General features: G+C 38.2%; 1 protein-coding gene across 7 annotated transcripts in view; it reads left to right on the top strand.

Moving 5' to 3' along the window:
- The window catches only part of LDB3 (LIM domain binding 3), a 116,270-nt gene that overhangs the window by 19,714 nt on the left and 72,279 nt on the right, over positions 1-24,277 (top strand). For all 7 annotated transcript variants that reach the window (XM_023930277.2, XM_086900905.1, XM_023930280.2 and 4 more), the window contains one exon: positions 17,566-17,717. In XM_023930277.2, the coding sequence (XP_023786045.2) occupies positions 17,566-17,717 (152 nt within the window). The remainder of the gene's footprint in view (positions 1-17,565; positions 17,718-24,277) is intronic.

The following is a 24,277-nucleotide window of genomic DNA, read 5'->3' as shown; positions in this document are numbered from 1 at the left end:
GGTATTTTGAGATTTAAGTTTGGACTGAGTAATGTCAAGACAAATGCCAGTCTAACAGAAGAGAGAACACTCTAAGCCTACATACTGGCATGGGAACACAAGGAAGAATTCTGAAATCTTGCCTGGCAATTGTCCTTCTACAACAGTCCTCTTATTCTAGTGAACACAAGATTAATCTGTTGTAATTTAAACAAGGAAGTCCCACTTCCACTTCACTGCTTGCTCACAATATTTAGTTTGATGTTTAGAACAGACCTGATTCATTTTGTGTTGCTCTATATGTTATTTTAAATACATTGTTGTGCTGGTAGTTGGAAGGAAAGTTCCCCCAGAGGGGTAAACAAAAACCTCACAGCCAACTAAAAAAACCCAGAAAGTAAATAGTCAATAGAGTGAGAAATTATTGGACTTTTAAAGGACCAAAGCTATTCAAGTCATAAAAGTTTTAGTAGAATATAATTAAAGAATTCTTTTGGATTTGTGCAGTTGAGACTGGGCCCTAAGTTGCTGTGACATGGCCAATTCCCAATGTCAAATCCCCTCTTCCCCCTCTCCCCCAGTTTTATCAAAGTATGAAAGTCTTGAGTGAGATGCTATTGTTGGCAAGCCTTTGATGGACACTCCTGGAATTTCATTGCAGGAGCCATGACTTCTGTTTTATCTGAAATCTCACTGGCTCTTGATGACAGACAAACTCTGTTTTTAGCATTGCACTGAAGGTCAGGCAAATGACTGGTTTCCAAATAGAGTAACTGAAGATACTGGAACAGATTTATTCCTGGTATAATTCCACTGGTTCTATGAAGTTACAGGGGAATATACTTGTCAAGAGAGCCCTATGAGTTGAAGGATAATACCACTGTTCTCATTCACCTCTGTTTAAAAAGAGCTTGGAAAACATACTATTTAACATAATGTTAAAATTCTTCTGTAAGAGAAATTCTACACTCACTGAGAGAAGGGCAATAGTTTCAGCTGGAATAAACTAATATAACTCCATTAAGGAGACTGACCACTGTAGAATGTAATTTTTTTTCTAATATCTGGAAATCTAACTCTGGCTTCTTTAATTATGAGTGAGGCTGAGGTTTTCTGGCTGTGTAAATATTTTAGGACTAATCTAGGAAATACATACACTGCCTAGGCTGCTTTCCTAGTGACAGTTGGGATGATTGCATTATTTTTTACAGATCTTTAATTTTAGTTGCAGTTTTGGCACTCAGGTCCATAAACTGACTATCAAGAAGACTGGTTAGATATTTTATTTAATTTTTGCAAGTTATCTGTGACCTTAATTCACACAGAAAGCAAAAATTGATTTTGCAGATGGATCAAGAAAATGAAAAGTAAATACTGTACTATCGTTGGGGTGGTAGTAAAGGAATAACCAGTGTCTTTGTAGAATGACATTCCAAAGGCCAAAAGTACTACGTAATGTGAAAAAAAATTGTGGGAAAAACTTTGGCGAGATCACAACCACACTGACACTTTCATACTGATTGTGGAAAGCAGAGGAGCAAATGTCAGCCTGTGGATGCACTAAGTGTGTGAGTGTTGGCAGAGAGGTTTAGCTATGGCTAATGAGGAGGGGCTTTCCATCTCCTGCTTTGTGAGAAAGAATTGGTCAGTCTAGGGGACATAAAGTCATAGATGTGGAGAGATCCTTTGGTGAAAGCTGTCACCTTCTATGCCATGTTGTCCCTAAAGGGTTAGAACTACATTGATTACCAACACCATGTGACACTGGGAGTTGGTGCAAAAATTCAGGACTTAAGTTTTTACAAGGAGGTTATGGTCAAGAATGGGAAAGAAATGTAAACTATGTTTTCTATTTTGTAAAACACATGCTAGCATAATTTTTACAGCTCTTTGGCAGAAATGTATCCCTTAAAGCTCAAAGAACATGTTTTAATAGTTTGGTCTTACTGTCCCCAAAAGGTTACACTTCAGTAAGCTTTTCCTAAAGGGTGTCAAAATGTTTCTTTAACGACATATACCCTGACAATCATGAAGTACAAAACTGTTGCTATGACAAGGCAAGATTTATTTTAATTTAGTTAGCTTTGAGTCTAATGCTGTACCCTGAAGGCTCCACTTTTCCAAACCATTCACAACATATGCTTTTATAAATCCATCAAACAGCTCTGCACTGCTTCTTTACCCTATGTTTTAATGTCAGAGGAAATCTATGTTCTGCTTGTGGCACCTGCTGTGGCACATACTTCAGCTACTTCAGGGGAGTACTAAGTATACCACTGTACTTAAAGTCCTGTCAACATAGCTGTGATAAAGACCCTTTGGAAAATGTGTAGCTCCACCTTAAAATAATCATTTATCCTAACTCATAAGGGAGAATTAATTGGCATTTAATACATGTAAAAATATGGATTAGTGCCCTTCATGAACAGGGCCATGTATAAAAGCAAAGGCCACATAGAGGCATACTTTTTAACAGGGAAAAACAATTTCTGTGACAAACTCACTTCTAAAAATATACTTAGGACAATCAAAATATTGGTAAGTGTTGTACTGAATGCTTTTAAGTCAGGCTTCAGCAGCATCAGTCTGTATTACTAAATACTGAAAACACTATCAATAGCTCAAGATACAAGTTTATATTATAAATAAACTTTTTCCATTATGAGTACAAATATAGTTTGACAATGATGGGTTAACAAAATGTTATGTTGTAACACTATGGAAATATGTGCATTATTCACTCATAAATATTTTGTCTATAGCTTATGCAAAAACATACAGATTCATCAGGTTCCTTGGCATATTAACATATGTGACAGCATATGCACTATCTACACATGGATGATGTTTCCCTGTTGATTGTCTTATTTATTACAGAAAGCTAGAAAGGGAATGAAAGGTTTTAAGGGGAAAAAAAGTTATTTTCTTAGTATTGATTCATGTTTACTTCAGAAAGTTCTGTAGTCATCCTTTCTTCCTAGTGAGGTAAGTGTACAACTCTGAAATCCAGTCTCTCCTACATCCATTATATGTATATATATTTAATAGATCTCTGTGCTCCATAGGTTTGTCGTGACAAGGAGTTGCTTCATTCTTGAACTACAGACATACGTAGACAGATCCATTTGATCCTGTGGAGCATTCTTCTGACTTTCTGCCACTAACATGGGCTGGTTGTTTGCCTTCTGCCAATATAGGCAACTTCAAACTTTTATTTCTGTAATTTAAGCTTATATGTCATTCAGAAGTTGAAAGGTAGTGTGCTTTGAGTGTCTGCCCTGGAGCAGAAGACAGCTGCATTACAAAGAGGAAGGTGTGTTACACACTGGCTTTGCAAAATGGCAAGTAATATGTGAGTCTCTTCTGTGAAGTGTTTGCTCTGGCCCTAGCCATAGTCATTAGTGGGGGTTCGCAGATATAAGGACAAGGTGGAATTAAAAGATCTTACTTTGATAAGAGCAGCAGGGAGGTTGCTTTTTGGAACAGGAGTGTCAGGCTGCCTGCCATCCTTAATTTTACTTCCATACTCATAAAACAAACATAAACATAAAACTATAGAGGGAATAGAAGAGCTTTTAGAACTCTATTGTAAATTAAAGTTGTATCTTCCAAACGTGATTTAAGACAAAAATCATTGATGTCTTGCCCGAGGTGAACATGAGCACACTGATTTACCATTGCCAGGCAGTTATGAAGGCATTTGTAGTGCAAAGCAATTAACAGAGGAACTGAAATACTTGCATTTGCACTGAAGAGAATAAATTTGTGGAAAATAAAGGGGAATTGGGACCATAATATTTTTGCTCTGCTGAAGTTTTATTTCTAATGTGTTGGCAGGACAGAAAAAGTTCTCTGGTTCTGCAATGCAAATGAGCTGGGGTCACAGGAAGAATGTGCACAATGAAATTAATTTCCTGCATGAGACTCCTTGACTCACTAACTTTCACAGCAGCTTGATTCACACCTTACTTAGGGAGTGTACTTGTAATAATCCTGTTTCAAAAGCTGCTAATCTTAGAGCAGTTGTGTTCTTTGCCCTTCCTTCTGTAGAAGGATTTAACCACTTTGGATATTCACACTTTCAGTTCTCCATTCTGCTTTTTTGCTTTGGTTTGGTTTTGTTGGTTTTTTTTCCTGAGAGTCGATTATCAATGTACCCACTGATACAAGCACAAGGCTTTCTAATTACACACTGATACACCATAAACAGAAGACAGCCTTCTTATCAATTTTTACATAAGATGGGCATGACTTTGTGTCATATTTGAGTTGCAGCCAGCAACAAGCTAAGTAAAAGCTTAGCTTGACAGCCTAGTGTTTTTTTTTTTCCTCTGGATGATTGCATTGCACATTCTTACAGGGTCGTGTGTGATAAAAAAGGATAAGGGGCCTTCAAAGAGGCTTGACCAACACCTTTTTATGTATGGAGCTTTTACCTCTACCCTATTCATGCAAATCTGTTCACAGAGGCTGCAAAAGATGCTAGAATTACTACCTAGACTGCAGAGCAAAGTAGCATAGAGCTTGAAATCCATGCTTTTATATTAGTTCTGCTTTTCTGTGGTATTCACACAGAGCAGCAGATGAGAAAATTTTAAATGTTTTGAAGTGGAGAATATCTTATTCTTTTCTGACACAGCCAGAAAACTTGTAAAATATGTTTTCTCTTTCTCTTATGTCTCAGCTTCTTTTATTTTGTTTTTTTTTTTCCTATTTGTATTTTTATAAGGAACTCATTTAAATGCCAGTCTCCTGTGTCATTTGCCCAAAATCTTGTTGGATGTCTTGTTTGTCACTGTGAAACATGCTGATTCTTTCTTTTCCATACTTTTATTACCTGAAGTATAGAGTCTGGGAAGGTCTGGGCCCTGTTACACTTGGTACTTGAAGTATGTGGAGAAGCCTTTGATTCCTCACTGTTTAAAAACAGAGAATTTCCTCCAATTACTGTTGTGTCTCATATCAAAGAAGACCACTAAGTGAATCTAGGCTTAAATTATGTTCTCCCTGAGTGGTTGATGCATATAGCTTTGATATCAGCTACTGTCTTATGTTTCATATTTTCCTCTGCAGCCTTGTGAGTCTCATCAATTTGATAAAATTTTGCAGGGTAAAAAAGCTATTTCCAGTAGTTAATGCTCAGTCATGAACATCATGACATTCCTCATGAAATTAGTTCAGTCTTAACTCAATGCAAGACAGAATAGTAGGAGTCTTTTTCTAGTTCTTACTTTGGATAGCTGTTGAACAATTATGTCATGAAATAGTTACTTTCTAGATATAGAATAGGAGGTAATTGTGTGAAATGGGAATTCCTTTCACTTGAATGTGTGCTGGACTGGATGCGACCCAGAAGACTGAGCAGTATCATCAGGAATTAAGGAGTTCTTTTCTGAGGATTTTATGTAGGAGATAGATGAAAAGTGTGAGCAGAAGGTAGAGAGTGAATTTCTTTCCATCTTGAAAATTATACCAAAATGCAGGGGGAAGGCCATTCAGAAGAAAATGCCTGTCACCAGCTGAGAGAACCAGATGGACATAATTGTACTATTTAAAACAGGTCTACTAAATGTTTGGGAGCATCTTTAGATTTTATTGGGCAGTTTCATGTAAAATGCATGTGTTGCTCCTGTATCATTTACATATGCAATCTTATAGTTTCTTCAAGGGCTGTATAATTCTATAAATAGAAGAACCACCCTTGGATAAAGAGAGATTACTAATACGACTCCATTTGGCACTTTTGTCTGCCCCAGGAATCTCCCCAGCTGTCCAATAACCATCCAAGCATTCCTAATTTTCATTCATTTCCGCTTCCTGGTATCTGAAGTAAAATCCTCCTGTTTGATAAATAGGTGTATATTCACTTTGAGGAGTGTTTTCTGCTGCCATTGCAGTTGTTACAACATTGATGTTGATCCCATCAAAGTTCCAGTACTGACAATTTTTAAATATTTTCTCTGCAAACATGATTAATGAAACTAAGCAAAGTTACTGAACAAGATATTGTAAGAGGAAGAAGGATAGAAGAAGAAAAGAACACAGATGAAAAATGAAACTAGAGAGGGTGGCCAAGATCAAAGTCTGACAACATAATAAAACTCAAAAATGCCTACAAACTTTGTTTTCATGTGGGTGTACAGCTCTGAAAAATATCACTGTAAATGTAACTGCCTAGAACAGAGAACTTTCATAATTCCATCAGTCATAATACTGGCTGAATCTGAGATTTGCATACTGGTGTTAGGGAATACCTCGATCTTATTTAAAGTATTATTTTCTTTATGTAGTCCAAAATGCCACTTTAATTTAGTAATTCAGATGTTTGCTTGATGATAAAATACAGTGGTGAAGCTCATTGTCCTGCAGTTTAACTAAGTCCTCATTTGAGATCAAGGTAGAGGTTTAACATCTTTTTTTCTGTGTTCCTTTCATTCCTCATTTGCATCAGGCAGCTAATGGTTTCACTAGCAGCAGGAATCCCTATTAAGGTAATTGTCATATTTTCTCATCTATACAGTTCATTGTTCAGCAGTCTGTTTGATGCCAAATGAAGGGGAAAGGAAAAAATGGACACAGAAAGGCAGACCACCTCAGACCTTCTGAAACTTTTTCTTGGTCAAATGACAACTTTCTTGCTGTCTCTTCCAAACCAATTATTTTGACATGCTCCATTGCAGAAGTCAGTGTCTAATGTAGCCAAGGAAAATACTGTTAAGGCAAATTCTGAACTTGATTGCATTCCTTCCATGGATTTAAATAGATGTCCTGTGAACATTTATTCCTTAACAAAATACACAACCAGATTATCATAATTAGCATATTTACTCTGGAACAGGAGAGGAAAATTCCTAATTTAGACAAGCAGAGTTTAGAAACTCATGGTGACTAGGTATGGAGCTCATTACAGCCTCTGTTTGCAGTGCAGAGAAAAATGTCTGCACTTATCATTAAAGAAATGAAAGATAAAAGTACAACTTTGAAATGGAAGTGAGGCACCCTGCAGAATAATTCTGTTACTTCTACGCAAGTTACACAGCCTAATGATCCTTAAGGAGCTATGCTCAGAACTGAGCATGAATGTGTATCTTAAACTGAGAATCAGAAACATATTCCTCTCTCTAAAGCCTAGTTAAGTATCCCAAGCAGACTAATGATGATTTTCACACAATTTATGCTCCTAACTTTTGTTACCTAAGAATATTTATTAGATACGAATGTTTAACCCATTTTGGAATACCCACACTAAGTTGCTAAAGCACTGATCATGCTACCAAACTGGTAGAAATATTTGATGTTTCCAAGTACAGGTAGTCACCTGAAAGAAATAGGAATGTACAGAAGAGTGAGAGCTGGGGCAACATGCAGTCAGCATCTTCAAGGCCCTTCTTAGAACACTACATTTAAACATACATGCTCTGCAAGAAAAACACTGGCTTGTCTTGTTGCTGCTTACACCAGTAAGTGGTGAGCACCAAATCTAGATGAGATAAAACAGGAAAGAAGCAGAGTACCCAAAAAGGAATTGGCAGAAATGTTGCTCCCCATGTTAAAAGGTAAAGGGGTCACTAAGCAGCAGTATCAGTACCACAGGCAGATCTGGAGGCTGGTTTTCACAGGGGCCTTTTGGTTTGGCAGAAAGTGTTCATTCACAATTGATAGGTGCCCACTTTGCTGTCTGTAATTAAAACAATGGATGTTTTTGAGTGAGCCACTGGAATGTAGCATAAAATAAAGTTGAGGAATGTATTAAGATGGGACATGTCTTAGCATTCCCAATGAGACTGAAAGCTTTCTAGCCCTCACCTGTTAATCAGCAGGGTGAGCAGCACAGAAGGGGAAGGGCTGTCCATAGCAGGATGCCAACTGGAGACGAAACTCTGATCAGGCTTCTCTTCCTGCCTTAATACCTTCTTTCAAGTGTCAGTTATGATCATAGGCTTTGCAAGTTGGAATCCACCACCATACACACCTGTGCTGGGTCACTCCACGAGGAATTTCAAACATGCCAGCACAAACAAGGCAGCAGAAAACACAAATAGAAACCCAGTACATTATCCAGAGATAACTGAGGCTGTGTGCACTCTGCTGAGTTAAGAATTGTGAGATTATAGACTCCTGCCTTCCTCTAGAATGAAATATCCCAAGAAGAGCTTTTCTTCTAGTGGTTGGGAATTTTTGAAACAAGTTTCAGTCTGAAACCTGGACATAAAAATAGAAGATGTGGTTCAGTGGAGGTGAGTGGCATTGTTTGGGTCTTCCAATTCAAGATCACTTTAAACGAAGAGCCATTCACTGTAGGCAAATATTTACTAGCTGAGGTCTTTAAAATAAATAACCTTCTAAATCTGCTTATGGCTTCTGAGCTTTATGGGATGTTCCTGTTAAAACCTTATTTCAGTACACTACTCTTGATGTTGCATTTTCTTAGCAGTATTTTCAGTTGTGGTTTCCAGGATGTGTTGGCTCATAAACAATAATTGTGTTTAATGAAGACTTTCAGTAAATTATCATAACAAATATCTTTTTTTTGGTGTAATGTTTTGTAAAAGATGTTTACTTCCAATTCTCCCTAGAAAATGGTGCAGGCTGGGAAGGGGAGCTGATGAAGCAGTACTCTGTGGAGAAAGAGGACTCAGCCTTGTTACTTTTGTGTATAACACAGCCAGCTGATTTGACTTCCTTCTGAGCAGAAGTTAAGCAAACATTAGTAGTTGAACCAAAAATTAGTCTATCTTTCTAAGTAAATGATACTTCTTCTGTCTTAATAATTTGACTTTTGTTTTTTTTTTAAAAAAAAGTCTTAAATAGCCTTTAACTACAGACAGTGCAGACAGTATGCTTCCACAATTAATTTCTTTTACTTTCTTTTGTCTGTAAATAGGAAGACTTTCTAAAGTCATATAATGATTTTTTTTTTTTTATTGGAGAGTTATGGAAAGTATTGTTTGCAAAAAACCCACAGAAAATCACATTTTGAAAACTTGTCAGCTTAATACTTCTCTGTGTGCTGAAGCCACTGAAAATGTGTGGGAAGATACTGCACTTAGGTAAGACAGGATTATAAAGCTAATAGATGTGAAATTCACCTACAGGGATGCTTTTACCTTCCAGAGCTATCTATGCCACTCATTTGTTCTTTATCAAATGAAATAGTGTGTATTGTTACACTATGCAAACTTTCAATGGGAAATCTTTGAAGATTGCTGTACCCACTACTTAAATGGGTTAAAATGCCCAAAACCAGCACTGGCGTTATCATACTATCAATAAAGGTCAATCCTTGTCCTCAGCAATAGCCACATTCCTCCTCAGAGATGGAGGAATTTTGTTTTTGAAAATTAAGAAAAACAAGATCCTTCATTTTGAAAAGTTCAGGTTGTGTTACTTTAACATAACAATCTTCAACATAACAAGATTTCCCTTTTAGATTTGAGATTATACATTCAGATTATTTCCTGTTAAACAATCATGGTTCCTGTGGCTTCCCAAGGGAAGCTGCCTCTATGTTCAACTGAATATGGCTAGGAAAACAAAGTTTAAGTCATTACATTTTAGCAGGTACAAGAAACATCTTCAATCTCTACAATTTTCTAGGTTCCTGAAACATTCAAAAGTTTATGTAACTGTTAAATATGTTAAAATTTTATTTTACTTGCTACATCTTTAAATTTCCGGGGATCCTGCTGGGATGCCTGGCGGGATGTCATGTTATGCACTAAGTGATACAGCCTATTACAGAAGAAATTGGCATTGCGCTTTCTCGGGGGAACTTTGCTTCTGTTCTGTTTTATTCACTTTGATCTTATAAAGAATTCTTCACACTCTGAAGTTTGAAGCCTGTGCTTTTGTTTATTCTCTCGCAGAGCTTCCATGAATGCTCCAGGTACAAAACAGTTATTCCTGTGATGAAAGAAAGTGTTTAGGGAGGCACTGATGCTGTATGCTGGCAGCCTAATCCTGGGCCCTCCTCTTGGAGCTGATTGGCACTGGGCACTATGGCCTCTGAAAACCTTAGGTGCAAAAGTAAGGGCACAATACCAAGTTCAGTTCCTGCAAGTTTAGTTCTGGTTCAGCACCTCTGTCAGTGTGGATATGTGTTACATTTCATCTTCCTTCATACAGCTGCCGGCTGGTATGTGCTATGCTCTTCTACCCTCTCTAGGCCAAGCATAGAGCTCAGTACTAAATACTTCTGATCTGGAGACAGGACTTCTGTGTGCTGTGTCAAACTGGCAGCTCGTGTTTTAGTGATCAGGGGAAGCATGACTCCCCTGGTATTCTGGAGGACAGAAACAAAGAAAACTCAAACAATTAAATGTAAAGCCTGCATCCATTTAATAAGTATCCTAATTTGCAAACATGCAGGAGCAGAAGAGTCACACATCCATCATATCTGTGCCAGAACCTCAGGACTTGCTCAAAGTCAAAGCTGTTTTAAGTTGCTTAATATCAGAAGTGGCTGAAGGCACTAACTGCCAAACTAAACCTCCCAGTATAGTCTCAAATGCCCTTTTAGTCAGGCCTTATTGTTGCTGGAGCAATCAAAAGCCATTCAGAGAGCATATAAAGCATCGTGATCTTCATTACATACAAGGAGATACATTAAGCAGAATGAACTCAGAAAAAGAAAATCTTACCATAGTGGCCAACAGCAAGACATAAACCCCTTAGTTTATTGCTAATGGTTGTAGGGGGAGACAAGACAAATTGTGTTTCTGTGAGCAGGTTAAAAATATGCACAGAATGTAGAATTCGAGAAGCTGAAAATGTAGGAGGCAGTATTGATGACTGAGATCTGTCTGCTTGAAACACAAAGAAACATCCTGCCTTATACTACTGCCTTAAAGTGAATTCAAATTTGAAAAGGAGTAGCAGGGAAGAGGATGGGGAACCTTTGAAGAAACTTGGCTGTTCTGATCCTGCAGGCACTTGGAAGCTGTGTGTATTTTTGCTGCAGGGGGTTGTTCTGTGGAAGCTGACAGATCAGCCCACACACGGTGGCTACCAGAATACTAAGGATCAGTAACTCAGTTTAATTCTTGGTTTTGATTTGCATTCAGATTATTAAACTCCCTGATACCAAATAAGAGCTCAGTCACTTGTTTCTCAAAACCTGTTGTAACAGAACAATCAACATTTGTCATTATATGACTCACCTCTTCTCTTCCATTTAATTCCTGTGAGATACACAGCACGCACTACCTTGGCACAGTGTGTGATGCTGAGAACAGACTGAAGAGATCTAACAGCTATATTTGGATAAAGATTGGGAGAAAAGATATTACTATTAGTTATACCACACACAATGTAAAGAGCTGTGTAACCTTCTAGTTACACTAACATATCCTATTAAAAAGCCACAACCACTCTTTTACTATCATCTGTATAGTTGGTGTAACATAGAGCAGTCATGCTTTCTAACGACCTAATCTGCAAAGTCCACAATATTTTTTTTTTTTTTTTTTTAACAAAGGATTGAAATTTTTTCCATCAAACAACATGGAGGTGGGGTAGGGAATTAAATGATCTTCCAAATAGCAACAGGTATATTCACACTGCCTCTCAAAACATCCCCCAAAGCCTTGCCTAGAGCAATTCCCTAAGCATTGCCTATATGCTTCCTTTCATTCCACAACTGAAAGTCTTACATTTGTCTTATTTTCATCACCTGAGTCTAATTAGCTTGGCAGGAAGGGCTATCATCTGTCCATCTTCTTCCTTGAAGGGTCTATATATTTTGCATGAAAAGCAGCCTGAGTGGTGTTAAATGTAAGGGAAATTTTTGGTGTTAATTGAGAAGGCATCACTCCAGCCTGGCTTGGCACTCCTGAGACTGAGGTAAGTTGGCCGGTTTGAATGCCCCTAGCCCTTCTGCTGTCAGAGTACAGATTTCAGCACAGGGTGTCCTGAGTTGTGAGTGCTTTACTGTTCATCCCACAAAATCCCTGTGCTGCTGTGGCATTGTGATTCCTGGTACCCGAGAGAGGTAGATTAGAGCTATTTTGGGTGTTCTCACATGTATTGTAATCTCCCTTCCTAGCTACAGATGAAGCAGAGCCTGAGAGGCCACTTCAGAGTGTCTTTTCAGGTTGCCAGAGCAGCTCTGTTTAGTATAAATGGAATCTCTGCAGGGTGTCAGTGGCATGTTTTGCACATGCCATGAGTGTTCATTTAAGGCAGTTCTTGTTGTCCCATTAAAAACAAAAAGAAAAAGCCAAACCAAAGCAACAAAAGGAACAGCACAGGAGAAAAAAAACCCCACCATTAAAGCCTAATAGTGAATTGAAAACAATGATACACGTTATTCTGGCAAATGCTAGTTGCAAAATGGATTTTTTTTTTCCTTAGTTTTGGCTAGTGATACATGCAAGGGCTTTAGTCTCAGGTTTCCTACAGTCTTGTCTTTACATTTAATTGGTCTTTATCAGCTCTCCTATCTGACGCAGAAAGGTATCAAAGCCATAGATAGGATGCTTGCATTATTGATATAGGTTATCTAGGCTGTTTCTTTCCTTGTTTATGTTTTGTGCCTTCTAGCAATGTGTCAAATGAAATGGTGAATTTCTGCCATGACTTATCCTAGTGGGTCTTACTCATTTTCTTTGCATTTTTTTCTTGTCCAAAATTGACTTCTATTTTCTCAGAAAAAACATTATTTTCCCTTTGGAGCTCTTATACATTTATTGTGGGGACAGAGATGGCAAGTGACTCATTTAGGAAAAAAATAATATAAATTTCCTCAATTAACTTTCTTACTGTGGGAGAGGAAGAGATGTCTCTGGTCCAGAGGTAACTGCTTGGATTCATGTGGGTATTCAGCAGCTGTTCAGTGGTGGGTTCTCAAAAAGACCTTAAAAAGTGAGGAAGTTTTGCAGGCACTTATGGCCTCAGAGCTTAGAATTACTCTGAGAGTTTTTTGGAATCTTCTGTGCAAAAAAATACTTTCATAAATGTGATGGAGGGAGATTTAAATGCTCTTTTCTCTAGAGAGGAAACATACTGTGTCTTCTAGTGTTTCTTAGTCTCTGTCCAATCCTTTTCATGTAAGAACATATTATAGTCTCTGATTTTCTGATTATGGAAAAGAACATTTAATTATTTCTTCCGTTCCAGAGATCTTCAAGAAGAGATGGTATTCGTTCCCTGTGCTTTTGTGCATTTCTGGTGCTAGTGAATATCTGATTCTCTGAAATGACATTCCTAAATAAGAAGCAGAAAATATAAATTGTTGATATGGGGGTTGATGTCAGGATGGAGTCAGGCATAGCTTAAGTGCTGGAAAAAGAAGAGGCCCCAGCTAATGCTGCAGGCTATATTAACAGCTTCTCATTTGTGTAGGCCTCCTTATGTATTTTTGTCTGCCTTGTAAATTAGGAGCTCCTTGGGGGTAGGAAAACTGTGTCCATCCATCTGTTTATACAAGCATTCTCGTTAGTATTTAAACACTCATCCACTCAAATGCTGCCTGATCCCTATCTCTTCCCTTTGGAGTGGAGTTCAGGGGACTTGGCTGGCAACATGTGCTGTTCTCAAGGTGGTGCAGCAGCTGCTCTTTGTACGCTGCCTCCCAGAGCTCCTGCTAAGTAGTATTTACTGTGAACCCGGTGCAGATGAGTTTTTTTAGGGCACAGCTGTCACTGTGGTACTATATATTCACCCAGTGTACAGATCCACTCACAACAGAGGGTAGTAAGAATTCTCTGTAGTGTGTTGAAAGTAACATGTGCTACTTCCAGCCTGCCAACTTGCCTTAAGCTGGGGATGCTGGAAGTCAGATGTCTGTCTTGTAGGAAATTTGTGAGGGCTGAAAATTCACATCTCTGAAGCAGCACATATTCCTCTGCTTTTCTGAGAGAGGTGAGATGTTTGGCTTTTCAAGATGAAATCTATGCTTGGGCTTGAGGCACTAAAGAACTGCTATTAAAATTAGATCTTTTGGTGGTACCCTGGATTGGATTTTGTAAATTAATTGACAGAAATAGCTGTACCCTGAAACTCGGATGAACTTCTCACTGTAGCATTAAATAAAGGCATTTGCAGCACCTAGCAACTGAAAGTGATGTTGTAATCCACAGCAAGTGAGTTAAGACTATTGCAAAGGTTTTCTCAAATAATTCTGTCTAGAACTTGCCCAGAGATTTGTTTTAGGAAAAAAGAAGAATTGTGGTCAAATAGAAAAATGCATATTTATCCTTGGCAGTAACATATTTCTCTAAATTTGTTACTTCTGTTAATAGAAGAGGGGCTGAGATAAGAGCAGAGTAGAATTTGCTGTGTAGCCAGATCTGTATTTCCAGTCTATTTCTAAGGTTTCATTAATATTTGTCCTTCAAAAATATTTTCCAAAAATATTTTTAAATAGAAAATATTTACCAAAGATTTTACAAAGACACAGTGAGTTCTTCTCTGTTTGTGATTATATTTAGTAAATGTTTTAGTAGATCAGAGATGAATTTTCCAAGGAAAATACCAACAGATAAAAGATAAACTCTTTGTATTCCGTTCCTTTCAGCTGGATCTTTAGAAATGGGAACTAGATAGTCTTGAATGTGCCTTGACACTTCAGATCTGTCTGCCCTGTATCTCCATCTGTACACTGGTATTTTGTTCACAACAATTACTGACTGTTCTCAATGTCTGCTGGAAATGTATGCTGTGACTTCACTTGGAACTCTCTCTTATCTCTAGAGATGTCTCTCGGGTTCTAACTAAAATACATAAAATTTTGTACTTTGATTTTCATGTTTCATACAGAAATATGGCACAGATTATGCATCCAGTCTTAAATAATGCCTGTTTCCCTGTCTTTCAGGAGTATGGTTCTCCTGGAGCTCTTTGCCTCAGAACCAGTGTTGCAAAGTTAGAAAGTCATTGTAAATCACAAATTCAGAGTTACTGAGGACTTTTTGTTTGACAGAGTCTTGAGATGAATGTTTTTTCATTTAGGTCGTGTTTTCTAAAAGTATTAGGCAGAAAATATTCCATTAGAAGAAGTAAATTTAGGTCACTCATTACAACCATCCCCTCCCTCTAAGTTGACTATAATTCTAGGAGGGTTGTAGTTGCTGTGTCTTTATTTTAAGGTATAGCATTTACATGTGGGGCTGCTAAAAGCAGAAGTCAGAGAAGGTTAGAGATAAGCCAGTGTGTCCAAGCTGTGTTAAACTAGCCCTCAATCTGGAGTTTGTTATCCTGTCTGTGGAAGCTCTGCTTCTCTGGGCTTATTTTCTTTGAGGCGTCACTGGGGAGTGGAAGGAGAGACAGATGTGTTGAGTAAGAATACTCAAATTAGGGCAGATGTTTGGCTTTCAGAAACTGGGTTGATGTTCAAAAACCAATCTGATTCTGACAAGAAAAAGGTGTATGTGGAGGAGGTGACACAGAATTTGGAATCAGCATTGCACAGTTAATAGTCTGTGGCAAGAACTTGTATGTTTCATCAGGAGGTTAAAAGTGGTGCCTTTAGAAGGGTGATGTGTGCAGATTATTTATTTAAAAAAGGATAATTTGAAAAAGACTGAAGTGTCCTACTTGATGAATTCAAGTCTTAGTGACTTGTTTGGCTTTGGTTTGCTTTTTTCCCTTTCTTTACCTTTCACTCTATTGCAAATTCTGTTCCTCAACATATTTGTGGGACTGAGCAGGGAAGGATCTTTAAGTAACTGTTATGAGTACACATGGGTGTACAAATAATACATATTCTTTATGGGCTTCTGAATTCTGTGTACTTGGCACAATGCAAGTCAATAAAATGCATAGAAGCTAATGTTTGTGTAACAGGTTAGGAAAACTATGCTTGTAACACCAATCTGGTTTTTGGTTGTTTGGTTTTTTTCTTGTGAGGGTGCATTAGACTGCAGAATAAAACTCTTATCTTTGAAACTACCACAAAATATTTCCCCCATCCCTCTATTCCTTAATACCAGGAAAATACACTGGGTAACAGTACTGCCCTTATCAGTCAACTCTACTTGCATGAGAACATTGTATCTGTGGCTGTCCTTCACTCAGAAAAGGCAGAACTCATTGCTTCTATCTCAAATGAAAAGGTATTAAAACTTGTCTCTTCCAGTCAAATCAATTCTGGGAATTAAAAATTCCAAATTAATCTTTACTTTTAAGTAGCCTGAGTATCCAGGGTGCTCTGTGTTCTAGCACTCTGATACTAGAGCTAGTGTTCTAGTAAAGTGACACCGCCCACTGTCAGACTACACTGTCAGTTGGCCTCAATACTGAGCACCTTTAACAGCATTTTAATAAAGGATTTTTTCCTTTTTTTTTGCTTGTTCATCTTTGCCAGTAAAGTTCACAAACAAACAGTCTAGGAAATTGTTTTTGAAGGAGGTTTTTTTTGAGTATGTGTATATTCATAAGTGTTTTGAGGTTGTATTAAGGATATCGAGTTAAGGAATTTCACTAAGCACAAGTGTTTGAATTTGTGTTGGTTTTTGGTTCCCCTAGAAATTTAACTTCATGGTTTCAGCCGGGCTGAATTCACAGGGAACTTTTAGCTCATAATCAAACACATTTTTCTTTTATGTTCACTGTACTGAACAAACAGAATATTTGAATGCAGACTTTGTTGTAGTAATTTAGATTATGCTTGGGTGTTTTAGTGAGGAATGTAAGGAAGTGAGTCTCTAATAGCAAAGACCTATAGCTTATATCCATGCTGTCTATGTACTGGGTGCTGAAAGCAGAGAACATCTCTGATGTGTCCATTAAAATTTGTCTTGCTGATGGTATGTGAAGGCTTTTTTGGTTTAGTACTCTACTGGTGTCATTCATATCAAAGTGACAGGGCTGTGTAAAATTGAGATCAGGGTACTGTCCATTCAGAGAAGATGCAGTTCACAAGCTAACTGGAGCTAACAAAATGTGTTGCCACAGTGAACAAACACAACTTCTGAATTGTTGTGTCAGTTGTGTTTGTGGTTGTAGCACTGTGGCTTTTTACTTCTGAGAGTGCTGGTCTTTGGAGTGTGAGGTCCAACAGGTTGATGAGATGGGTATGTAGCAATCTGTGCTGGTAGTGGAGCTACAGTTGTATATGGGTAAGGTTAAGCAGAATAATTTCCTTAAAGCTTGCTATGAAAGAAACAAAGTGTGCCCAAGGCCACTCACATGTATTCATTTTCCATCCCCTCAGTAAAATGAATTAATTTGGTGAAAATTACTTTCAGGAGGAAAAATATGATAAAATCATGCAGTGGATAGTGGTTCCTTAGGTTTCTGCTTCTGAGTAGCATCTATATATACTGCAGCTGTATAATATAATTATCCCCTTGAGATAGTGATAATAGGTGGTAAGGGAACCACTACACTGGGCTTTACCTCTCAAAATAGAAGTAAAAAGTAGATGGTGTCCTAGAGTTTTGCAGAAGTGTGAGTTAACTTTGATTTGTTTAATTTCTTTAAGTTATCATTTTCTACCCATACAATAATGGGTACAACTATTGTTGTATCTATTCGAGTATTTTTTGATGTACCTATTCTGTACTATAATTCTGTGTGAGTTCTTCAACTGTTTTGGATACAGAATGATTTATCAGGATAAGACTTCTTTTGTCTTCTCCCACACAGATCACCCCTGGCAGCAAGGCAGCACAGTCGCAGATGAACCAGGGGGACCTTGTCGTGGCCATTGATGGAGTCAACACTGACAGCATGACCCACCTGGAGGCCCAGAACAAGATCAAATCAGCCAGCCATAACCTGAGCCTCACTCTGCAGAAGTATGTTGGTATAACTTAAACTCTTTGCATGACTACAGACAACCTATGAAACTTGTGACTGAAGGTTGCAAATTTTTTATGCCTGGCAGTTAGATATATTTGTGGTGCTCATGGCACAGATAGGAGACAAAAAGCCAAAATCTGATCTGATTCTTGTAGAAGTCAGCATGGATTCCTATAGAAACAGAATGGTTATGTGGAGTGTCTGTATGGGATTTTGCCTATTGAATACAGATGTAATTTCAAGTTTCTGTTAAATGAATCCAACAGTGAGGTTTCTTTTGGTTATTCTCATGTGGGAAACACAGTTTAGTTTGGCTAATTTATGAGCAACTGTTCTAGAGACAACAAACAGAACAAGTGTTATAAGTGCATGGGAGGAACCTCAGGAGAATTTGTGCTAATGGTCTGCCACCTGTGAGTTTGAAAGTCTGCTCTTCATCTGACTGAATAAGAAAGGTGTAGCCCAAGTGCAGGAAGGGGAGGCAGTAGAACATGGAGAGGGCAGATTTTATCATAGAGATGTGATAAAAGTTGCCTTGCCATTAAGAAGGTAGTTAATAGGTCTTTTAACTTCTGCTGGCTAATGTTGCTTCCAAGGAAACTTGTTCTCAAGTTAGATAACCTTGCACAGAGGATTTCTGTAATAAATGCATTAATATTTAAAGCTCTATAATTATAGAAAGAGAAGTTAGTGCTAATTTTATTGCATTGTGAAGAAGATCATTTTTGTACAGGGTAGGCAAAGATAAGTACAGAAAGCAGACTGTAATGTGGAAGTACAGTTTCTGAGAATATACCAAAAAATCTCATACATGAATGTGCAGTAGAGATAATCAGTATCAGGAACAGACTAGTGGCTAAAGAGTGAGGAGTTTAGATGAAGCTTCCAAGACAGGACAGGGTACTATAATACAAAGTGTGTGGCTGATTTTCCTCCATCACTTTGAGTGTTCCAGATAGAGTAGAAAATCACTATCTTGATGAATGTAGTGGAATTCTCATCCTGTCACCCACTCCAGCTTTTTTTTCACTCTACGTGATAGGGTTATTACAAATATATGCATTATATCTTTTTTTACAGAGATTTAGATTGTTCTGAATATTTTTTATTTGAAAGTTAAGAAAAATCCTTTCTGATTATTTTAGCATGTCTGTCTGTTTTTCTATTGAACCTTTGTGTTTTTGCATTGAGAGAAAACATTTCTTATTGTGCTTTGGGTTGTTGTACATTTGGTATTAATTTTCCTGAATATTGAATCTAAAAAGTTCTCTGGTGTCTGCCTCTGTGGCCTCACATAAACGGTTTAAAGCTACAAACCAACTCTTCTTAGACACAGAAGAAGGATTTCCAAAATTCATGACTAACAAATCCAGATTATCCCAATGCATATCACAGAGACAAGTCACTTAAAACAGTAATTGTGATCAGGTGTTGCCAGGGATGTTTCATTTGAGTAATCATTGTGCTTTTTAATTTGCTGAACTCTAAATTACAACACCAGCAATTCTAATGGTGGTCACATCATTCAAAAAAAAAAAAAAAAAAGAAAACTAGTGGAAGTACCTTTATTAATTGCTTTCGTCTTTGTTTATTGTTCCATTTTTTAAGGTGTGCCCTGTCTCTTGGTTCCAAAACAATAATATATAATTCAGATACTCAAGTTTTATGGATAAAGAACAACCAAAGAAAACAGTAATGGAGTTTTCAACAGACTGAAATATGCTTGCATAGATAATAGATGCAGATGAACTATGATCCATTTTAAAAAAAAGGAAAATGGCATAAAGTAAATTAATTACTAGTAAACATAAATAGTTCATGAAACAGCTCTCTTTAGCAAATGAACATTTTCTCAGATCATGTTTTTGCTCTGAACTTATACAATTAATGGAGTCTCCTCTCCAGTTGCCTTATGATGTGTGGGCTATTAGTTCGCCTTGGTTGTCCATTCAGCCTCGTTGGGAAAACCCAATGAAAAAGATTGAAAAGCAATTTTTTTAATGTTTTTTTTTTTTCTTAGATGGCATGGGGCTATTCAAAAAACTTGTGGTCAGAGGCATTAAGCTGGCTTTGCTTTACACAACTCAGACTAATAGAAGCTAAACCCTGCAAGTGATATTGGCCAACTGATGTACACATAGGACCCTATCATCAATTCAATGCCTTGAACAAAAGGCATCTCCACTATAATAAGGAAATTATATTATTCTTGCCTTAAAAAAAAATATTTTTTCCCCTGGACACAAATGGATTTTCCTAGGGTTTTTTTTACCTAAGGACAAAAAGATTGACAGTTTAGTCACCTGCCCAAAATTTACAATGCAATATCCTTTTTTTTTCAGCAAAAAAAATTTTACAAATATTGGATTGGTGAAGGGAATAACAGTTAACATGAAAAGAAGGTAGCAGTGACAAAGGACAGTAACTTCCAACCAAATATGGACAAGACAGAAGAGAGGCAAAATCTCCTGGGACATGGTTACCAGGAAAATGACTGTGCTAAGAGATCACTTTGACTTTTTTTAGACGTGGCTTGCAGCAATGAAACTGGAGCAGAGTGTTCTACTACTATGGAAAAGTAGCCCTAGTTGCCATAAAGTGCACAGAGATGGAAGTGCTCGCTTATCCTATTTGTATAAAAGTTTGGAAACGCTGGAAATCCTTTCCAATGGAAAAGACACATGTGCATTAGGAGATTGACTGTTGCAATAGGAAAACTTAAGCTCTGAATTGTGATGATATTGGACATGTATGTGGAGTACTCACATGGCTCTACAGAATATGTTTCAAGGTCACGGAATGCCTTACCAGGCAATCTATGGCTTGGTTTCGTTGTTGCAGCGCTGGAAGTAGAACTGTTCTTGCTTGTTTAATCTATAAGGCCATGAAAGAAGCAGTAGAATGTGAAATCTCAATGTAAATGCTCCGAGATAGAAAGCTTTTTATTTTTCTAATGGTTCTTGGCTCTCAAGTGCGATGGCCTTTCCCTTTATTGATTGTGACCATGAAGGTTTCATGAGCGTTGTTTATTACCTGACACTTTAGACTGTGTTTGCTACTACTCACTTTTATTATAACACTTCATTCCCTGTGGGCTTTGTTCAGGGTGGGGAACTGGTTATTGTTTTAATTTGGCTGTCAAGAAAAGCTGTACATGGTGTCAGCACTTGTGCAGGACATCCACCTGCAAGGCATCAATCATAGAATAAAAGGGAAGTGTTATGAGCCCCCATTCATACTTGCCTGCCTAAACAATAGGATTCTCTGATTTTGTGTATTAATTAATTTTAATGGAAGTAGCCACTTGCATTGTTCAAGGCACACTAACACAGATCTTCTATGAATGTTCAGTGCTGGCCTGAGTGGCATTCTTCATGTTTCAGCCACGGGTTCAGCAATTTGTGGATGTCAAGTGTTTTCTGGCAACTTCCTTCCCTAAACTCCCTCTTCAAATTGTTCTTATCACCTCACCCATGCTATGTTTTCACATAAACTCACAAAATTAGACTGGAAGTCTCACCAGATATGCCAGAGGTTTGATCAGGCAGCCACAACGTGTTAGGGGCTTGAGCTGCATTGTCTGGCTGCCTATTTTTCTATTTTTCAGGAAGAGCCTGCAGCATGCTTCCCTTTGCTGCTTCTGGGAAGCTAAGAGATGCAGACGGTCAAGTGCCAGAAAGTTGAAGTATTTGGATGATGCCTGGAGAAAGGGACCTGTGATCCAGTGATCTGGGAATGTCTGGGACCCTCCAGACTAGCACTGCCTCCTTAAATTTAGGGGACAAAGTACATCTAGGAAGTGAATTATTTTTTGCTGAAGAAAAGAGCAGGAGTGAGAGGAGAAGGAGAGAAGTGTCTTTGGCACCGTGCACTATTACTTAGCAGAACTCCCATGAGGCACTCAGGAAAACCAGGCTGATCTTCTAAAGTGTTGTATACCTCTATAGATGCAGCTTATGCCTTAGAAACCTGCATTGCTCTAGATGTACTGAGGTGGGGTTGGTGCTGGTTCTGCTGGACCGTGCTCTGGAAGGCTATGATCATACTCTAAAATGGCCTGGATTGAGGTGGAAAAAGACATTGCTTTGCTTTTAGTCTTTTTTTGACCTCCTGCAGTTCTCAGTCATTTTTCAGTATCAGTTTCTAATCAGTTACTTGAGCTACGCAGCTGCCCTCAGGCATTTTAATTCTAGGCCAGTCAAAGTTCATCTTTAACTGCCTGTCTCTCCCACAAATACTAGGCCATAAACATTGGGACATGCAGTATTCAGTTCATAGTGAAAAACAAAATGCATGCAAAGTCTATTTTTATTTTGTACAAATGGATTTCTTTTTTAAATGCACAGTAAATGCAAAAAGAGAGTGGCATTATTTGTCAACATGTTTCACTGGAGCATCCACAATATTCATTTGATCATAACTCAAGTAATCTGATCAGCCTCCTTGGAAAGGATTCACCAAATGTACTGGCTTAGTTTTGGAAAGTGCTGTAACATGAGTGTGCCTCATTCTGCTGGCACAAACATTCCTGTGTCACTCCAAGGCTCCGCTTTGGCATCACTCTGTGCTGCTGGAGAGGAGCAGTGGATGGTGGAGACTTCTGTGCCTGGTGCACATTGACAAAACTTCCCCCTCCCAGGCCATGCCAGTGATGCTGCCCTTCACTTCCAGACAGTCACAATTGGCTGTCTTTTGCTGGAAAATCATGAGCTAAATAATTCTTTTCTCTACTGAAAGGGAAAGTGTCAGAGACGAGGCTATGAGAGACTTATGGTAAATATTTAATAGCTTTCCTTTTTTGTGCAGCCCCAAAAGATGGCTGATCCTGCAGTATTTATTTCAGGCCTACTATAAATAAAGCATGTGGTGACAGCAGACTGCAAGCAAGGGGAACTCAGTGGTTATTGTAAACTGCTGTCTTTTGTCTAATGCTGTGTGTAGTAACCAATTCTGTGCATGTTTTAGTTCTGCTGATGAGCACATTTAAATCAGAACCAGAATAGGGCTGTATTTATGTTCAGAAGAATTATAAGATGGTATCTGCCCCAGTTTGGGGTAAATTTGAACTATATACACAATATTGATGAAAGCATGGTCTGAACTAGTTGGACTATTCAAAATATTAAGTAGAAAAAAGAACACTAATGGTGGATATGACATGCCATACTAGTTAGCTTATTTTGCTTAGACATGTGACTCTAGAACATCCAAGAGTCATCTGCCACCAATAGCCAAGGTGGTTTTTTTCCTTCTGGTTGTCCTGTATGCTTGAAGTGTTAAAAAAGACACATCCCACTGCTGGGCTAAGGAAGCTGCACTGTATTACTGAGTTGGTCCTCCTTCCCTCTGAAATAGAGGTGACTCCCATTGTGTACCCCATTGTCTCTGTATGCAGGTATGAGAGGACAGTAGGATTTGTTTACAGATGTCAGGCTATCACTTGGACAGGACTGTGAGCTACTCTCTCTGAGTAGTAAGGTTTAGTGCTGGTGAAATTAATGAGCATCTGTTTCCATGGAAAATGAAATAAAGTATCAATATCAGTCACTGCAATAAATACAAATGTATTCCTTACATGAGCTGTTTAATTGAGTGCATTGCTATTTACACTCACTGTATAAAGTGTCCTTGTTAGTTTTAGAAAAGAGCCTGGAAACTGTGGATATATGCCAAGGCTTTAAAGGGCAGTGAAGTTTTCATTGCAACAAGATTCTACTTGGGGATTAGAACTGTTCTCAGAGTGCACATCACTTTTTTTTCTCCCCCAATACCAGCTTAAAGGTGAGTTTAAAATTCATCGTTTTATATGAGAAGTATTTTCTGGATTCCCTAAAGATAATCTCCATGTGAATTCTTTCACATATTATATTTCACTTACCATGGGCCCATCTCACTGAAGTCAGTGGGCTGACACAGCTTAGTAAATATACATGGCAGTTGTATTCTTTCAGACAACAGTTCCTGCAAGGAGGAAGTAGATATGTTAGCCAAAATGTTACAGTAGAGAACAAGGTCATAGTCTGTTCAGGCTGGGACCTTTTCCTATTAATGCTGATTAGCTTAAACACAGTCGTGGAAAAATGTAAATTACACACTTAAAGCTAATTAGAGTGGATGGGAAGTATTTTTTAGATGTGGAATGAGGAATTTTTCAATCAGGTAAAACACTGAGGCTTTACTAGATCAGTTTTGTAGATGTTCTTTGTGTCTATGAGTTTTTTAGTTTCCTTTGGATCCTTTTCACTATGGTGTTTCTTTCCCACCAACCCCTATAAAAGTTGTCTGCCCTATTTTTTTTTTCTCACACAAACTCTTAATTATTGGCAGCCCATTGTTTCTTGCAGTGATACACCAAGGTCTGTTAAGCCTGGCTGTCGGGCACTGTTGGGGTTGGGCAGCTCTTGGTGTCTGTGCTGTCCCTGTCTGGTGGCTGCTGAAGCACATCGGTGCTGAGCACTGTGCCCAGGCTGGCCCAGGGATGTTACTGCATCGACATAATGACAACCCCAAACAGCACTCAAATACCTCCAAGGGAGACAAACTCTTTTGACAACTC

This window comes from Cyanistes caeruleus, chromosome 8, assembly GCF_971803275.1.
Source record: "Cyanistes caeruleus chromosome 8, bCyaCae1.hap1.1, whole genome shotgun sequence".
NCBI classification, from domain to species: domain Eukaryota; kingdom Metazoa; phylum Chordata; class Aves; order Passeriformes; family Paridae; genus Cyanistes; species Cyanistes caeruleus.
Note: the sequence above shows the minus strand (reverse complement) of the source record. Positions and strands in the feature narration are given on the sequence as shown.